This window comes from Cyprinodon variegatus, unplaced genomic scaffold (genome assembly GCF_000732505.1).
Source record: "Cyprinodon variegatus isolate N-32 unplaced genomic scaffold, C_variegatus-1.0 Scaffold68, whole genome shotgun sequence".
Lineage (NCBI taxonomy): Eukaryota > Metazoa > Chordata > Actinopteri > Cyprinodontiformes > Cyprinodontidae > Cyprinodon > Cyprinodon variegatus.
The window spans coordinates 467091-473090 of record NW_015150521.1 but is presented as its reverse complement, the minus strand read 5'-3'; the positions used below and the strand labels follow the sequence as shown (position 1 = coordinate 473090).

General features: G+C 36.1%; 1 protein-coding gene across 1 annotated transcript in view; it reads left to right on the top strand.

Moving 5' to 3' along the window:
• The first annotated feature begins 566 nt into the window (after window positions 1-566).
• Window positions 567-6000, top strand: part of LOC107083045 (heparan sulfate glucosamine 3-O-sulfotransferase 4-like) — a 93192-nt gene continuing 87758 nt past the window's right edge. Inside the window, exon 1 of the mRNA XM_015371986.1 lies at window positions 567-1983. Coding sequence (XP_015227472.1) covers window positions 1388-1983 — 596 coding nt within the window. The 5' untranslated portion in view covers window positions 567-1387. The remainder of the gene's footprint in view (window positions 1984-6000) is intronic.

Genomic DNA, 6000 nt, shown 5'->3' with positions numbered 1-6000 from the left:
ATTTGTAATATCTGTAGTTAATAAATGATTACATTTAAAATAATTGATCTCAACGAGTGAGCAACATGATCACATTTCTTTTTGATCATATTTCGTTTAAGTATTCTATGTGAACAGACTGCTGAAAAAGTCATTTAAATCAGTTTATTTTTGCTCATATAAGTAGTGATTGTCATTTATATATATGATTTAATTAACTGTTACCATCTAGGTCAGAATATTAGAATAAACTAGATTCTGTATAAAAATTATTGAGTAAAGTATAAATAAAGTGATATACGGCTCATTATGTGTTTGAAATCACAGTAAAGAAAACTTTTTTTAAGTTAACTATTGCAATGTGCCACAAAAAACCAGCAGGGTGCAGACATGAGCTTTCTGTAAAAACAAAAAAATAATAATCTAAATAATGTCTTTTTAACGGATCTGATAGAAGAACTCCTAACTGTACAAATTTATTTACCTTGTGATAAACTCTTTGATATTCCAGCAGCAGGAGCCTAATCTTTGCCAGCAGCCGCAGGAGTGAGCGAAAGCTTCTCCATCACACAACTCTCTCAGATTAGGAAATCTGACGTTTACAGCGCTGTTTTCTCAGCGGACACGAGGAAATGTGGGTGTACACACTAGTTGTGCTGTGTGGCTTTGCTGTGCCTCAGCTCAGATGAGCTCACACAGCCGATGAACACAGGATACTACCAACGTGAGAAGGCGTAAGGACACCGAGCGGCAGCCTGATAGTCAGTGGGAAGTGTGTAAGCTTTTGCGCAAAGACTGTCGACTTCCCTCAGCACTAAGTAGTCAGGGAGAAGGACTTATAATCTTGTGTTTATTTGCATTACGTTGGAGAGACTCGGTGGATTTGCAGGTTTTCTCTATGAATGAGAATGCACTCTTTTCATCGCAGATCGGACTGGAATTTAGACTCCGAGGCTTATTAGAAGAAACCTGTACTTTCAACACTCTGCTGTTCGTTGTTTTTTTTTCTTCTTCTTCTTTTTCCCTTCTTCAAAAAATGCCAGGATTCCATCATACTCTGTCCATTTAAAGCCGCGCTGTTCACCTGGAAGAGCGCCAGACCTTCAGTCTTTCAAATATGCAAGTTCCGACCAATAAATTGTGACATTGACTGTCATCTGTGGAGTAAGAAATCAATACTCAAGAAAAGAGGCAAGATACCCCCTGACCCTTCCAGCGAGCATTCACCCCCTCAGCCATCCTGGTAAATATGCACTTTGGTTGAATTAGGATGGTTTGGTCCAGCTCGGGGCTTTTTTAGCTGGAGCTGCGCTGATGGGAACTGATTCTTACTGCTGATTTTGTCCATGCAAGACTCGGGGTGGAAACATGTCTGGCCACTTCTCTGAGAGGATCGCTGCTATCAGAGATGGCATTTTGGTCCAGCACTTCGGTTTTCAAGTCTAAAGTGCCCCGGAAAATCTTATTCATGTTCACCCTCTCCCTTTCTGTCACCTACTTGTTCTACAGCTTGATGAGCTGCTACAACTCGCTGCAGTTCCCGCTGCAGGAGAACTATGTGTTTCAAGGCAGGCTGGTGACAGAGGATACAACTTTTGTGACACTGAGGGAGAAACTTTACTCGGCTTCTCCGGGCTTCACGGAATTCACACCGGCTGAGGTAACAACCTCGGCTCCAACTGTTGGAGAGCACAATGAGGCCGAACAAAGGACTGTGGAGTGGACCAGGACGCAGGCGTCTCCAACTAAATCTGCGGCGGCGTTTCGCCCCACCGCGCCGGAGAAGGTGCATCAGGAGATCAGCACCACGGACAGCGAACTCAGGGTGAACTGCACCTCGGATTACGGGGAGAAGAAACTTCCTCAAGCCATTATAATCGGGGTGAAGAAAGGGGGGACCCGAGCCCTGCTGGAGGCTCTCAGGGTGCACCCAGACGTGAGAGCCGTTGGAAATGAGCCACATTTCTTTGACAGGAACTACGAGAAAGGATTGGACTGGTACAGGTGAGCCTTTAAACCAGACAAGTTAAAACATCTCATTCTATCTTTTATGATTGATTTAGACCAAAAACTCTAATTCAAAAATCAGTTATCAATACCGATCAAACAAATCTGGTGAGCAATGTCGGCTGCATTTATTGTATTAAAGTAACAAACACAAGCAAAGGTGAAATAATTTTTACTTATTATTTGGCCACCCACTCTATTACAAAAAATAACATCCCTTCAATGTTACATCCTCAATAAAAATGTAAACATTAAGTTGTCTCTACCTGTTTTTCTCAGTGATGTATTAAATTATGTCACAGTTCTCTCTTTTTTTTTTGTAAATTCAAATACAATTAATTTCACTCGGAACTTGAGTTTTTTCAATAAAAAAAATTATTTAGAAATTGCTTTTAGCTCAGGGCTTATACAACTCCTCAAATTGAGATAAATGTTGGAAGTGTCAGTGGTACTTTGGAGAGATATTATAAATTGAAAGGATTTGAAAGCCTTACTGATTTCTGTTTCTAGTTTAATGTTCCTTTAAAACATAATTATAGATGACTTTCAATGTAGCTTAAAACTTTTCAATCATTATCTATGGGTAACATTTACCACCTTTATATTTCTTTGTGATTTTAATAAATGACTAGAGCTCTGCAGGAAATTAATAGTGTAGATCCAAATGTGTTCTATATATAAATAATCAAAACCACTTATCTTTATTCCTTTTTCCTGTTATATAATATGCAAAAGTAAATAGTTTACATTCTCTTCACTTTAATAGGCTATGCATATGTACTTTCACGATATCCATAAATTTCTATAATGTAAGCTAATACTTGAATGTCTAAAGACCTCTCAGGTTTGGATCTAGTACTCAAACCTTTTTAAATCACATCCCCATCCACTTTCACTCCAGGTTTATTATCTCTGCATCCCTAATGTTTTCATGGAGGGGAAAAAATAATTGTTTGAGGCCTTGTTCATGGTTTGTTGGCCATGGCTCATTTAGGTGTTGTTCTCACTAGTTTTTGGCTGTATACACATTTTCAAATGGATTCAATGAGCTGATGAGAACGATGCTGACTCAAAGTCCCTTCTGCTCCTTTGTAGAACTTGGTTTGTTATGTTTGGCTTGTGGAACATCTGCTTTCATCCTGCTGCATAGACACGGGAACTCTCAGCTCCTCATTTAGCCTGAGCTAATGCAAGCTGTTTCATTATGCTTTCGGTGAAAGGCTCATTAGACGGGAGGACAACATGCTTACATAAATAATAACAAATGTGCTTGTTACTTCTGGGGTCCCTGAGCTCTAAAAGTTTGTGAAGAAGGACTCTTTTTATATCAAACATTGCCAGATTTAGGACATCCTCTAAATAATTTCCCTTTCAGAAAAGACAAAAACAAAGTAAAACTCCATGCTTCACAATTTAATGGGACACTCTGGATAAATCAAGATTTATGTTCTAAGTTCAATGCCCAAGGAGAATGGTTAAATGGTTAAAAAGTAGCAAGCCACTTTTCTTTTTCATCAATAAAGAAATTAATTCAACTAAAGCACGCCTCCGAATGATGCATTACATGACATCTTTCTCCTCAGCTGGTAATTCTCTAGCTAATGTGCACTTAATGGAAGTGAAATTATGATCACTTACAGATGTTTGAAACATCAGCGTAGTTAAATGAGACCGGTGATCTCATGAAGTGTGATTCATAAATTTGGGACTGTCTAAGTAACACCTGCTCCACATCTTGATGGAGATGATGGATAAACTACTGGGAATATGACTCTAACTTTTCATTAATAGGTTGGTATTTTCCCCAATATCCTAATCTTATTTAACACAGTTACTTTTTTCCATTACATGTTCTTAGACATATCTATTTGTAGTATTTGTATTTTATTTTCTTTTTTTATATACATGGGATTTCTCTTGAACAGTGCTACAACAAGACTTTAAAAGATGATAAAAAATGAATGAGAAGAACTTACATATGGAACTGTTAACAAGACATCCCTAAAGAATGTATTATTCAACATTTTGACATTTTTCCTCATTAAAATTAAGATTTTTTTTATTATCTTTTTAACCTACTTGAAATTGAATATCTTTATTTAATATTTTATCAAATCACTATATATTATTCTATATCCATCTTAAGAGTTAGGTACCTGTTTTGTGACATTTTATTTAAGTGGATAATTGTCCTGTCAAATAGGCTAAACACCGTATAACACCAGATTTTATAGATTCAGTTATGAGAAAAGCAGTGCATACAGAATCTGTCTATTTCACTTGTACCCACACTGCAATCTACAAGTACCAAAATAATAATAAAAAGCATACTCATAAATGAAGATATACAACCTTAACATATTTTCTCAGATTGAAACAAAAAATCTAACATGAAGAAACACTGAAACTGAACAAATATCAAAATCATTTGTTTCAGACTTTTTGTTTTTTTTTTACCATTTTCTTTGGTGAGTTCTACAAAACCTCTTTGATTCTCAAGCATTTGAAAAAGCTGGAGCAGAAAAGTAAAGGGAGCTTGACCATTCCCCTCAGTTTTAAAACACGTGTGCTATTCAGGATATTTGGACCTTATCTTCATCTTAACCAACATGTTTTCAGAAGGATTGTAAATCAAGGGACATAGGTGGCAATAAAGAATGGTAGTTAACATCTGGTGAACCATTTCTGTGTAGTTTGGCCTTATCTTATGATTTACTGGATGACAATAGTCTTTCTGTAGTATTGCTGGTTAAGACCGTGTTTTTTGATATGGGGGAACCGGGTTGAAATCCCAATTGTGGCAGAGCAGCCAACTGGCTTAAACACTCTGACACGTCTGTGTGCAAGTTGTAATGACTTGCTGTGGCAATCCCTGAATGGTGGAACCAAAAAAGATTCCCATTCCACTGAATTGTAGTGATGACCTATTGGACTAACCAATAATTTAATGGTAACACACAATTTTATAACTTTAAATAGCACACTAACATAACTATGAAGAAATAAAAAAAAAACTTTCAGGCAAATCACACTGATAATGCAAGCCCAATGCTATACTGTGCCAATAATATAAAGGGGTTTTTAAATCAATAAGGTTTTGAAAATTTGCTGGCAATGCAACAGGTAACCAAGTAATGTTGTGTTATTAGTTCAGTAAAAGAAAATTAAGAAAGTAATAATGCAATAAATGCATTCAAACTTATAATAATGCAGCCTTTTAACGAAATCTTTAAACTTTTTTTAATGCAGTTTTCAAATTAAAATTAGGTGCTATGCAATGCAAAATTCTCATATTCATTCCTTCAAGGTACAATGCAACAACTTACCGTTGTCATTTGTAGCACAAAGATTTATTAAAATATTGCTTTTGTTGGCTTGAATATGTAGATCTTGAAATGTATGGATATGTTTAAATTATTTACTATGAAGTGATTGTAGTAATGTGACCTATGTGTGTTGTACAGTGATTCAGTTTTTAATGGATTTTATTACTGCTCCAACATTAAAACTAGCCAGTTGTGTAACTTAAGACACTATTGGCAAGTAGTTTACATTAAGAGCTCAAAAAACTGAGAAACTATTGACTATTACAGTATTATCAGGTATTATGCTATTGGACCTTAGTATTTTATCACTTCCAATATTATTTTTTCCACAGGGACAGAACTAATTCCTTGTTTAATAGATATTTTACCAGAAGAGAAGAATGAAAGGTATTATTTACTAAAATATTGAGAAAATGCAGACAAAAAGAAAACAAGCTTTTAGCAGCAGAGCTCCCTCTCAGTAGTTAACACTGTTAACTACTGAGAGGGAGTAAACATCTGGTTGTCTGTTGCTTGAAAAAAGTAGCACATGTAAAAATGTCACTTGCATAGGTCTCATGTGACCACAGCACATAGTTTCAATTGAAAGTCCCAGTGCCATTTTTAAAACTCTCTACCTTTACATTTGTGGTGGTAGGAAGATAAACTTTAGTTTTTTCTTTATTTTTTTATTCTGGCATGCAAAAAA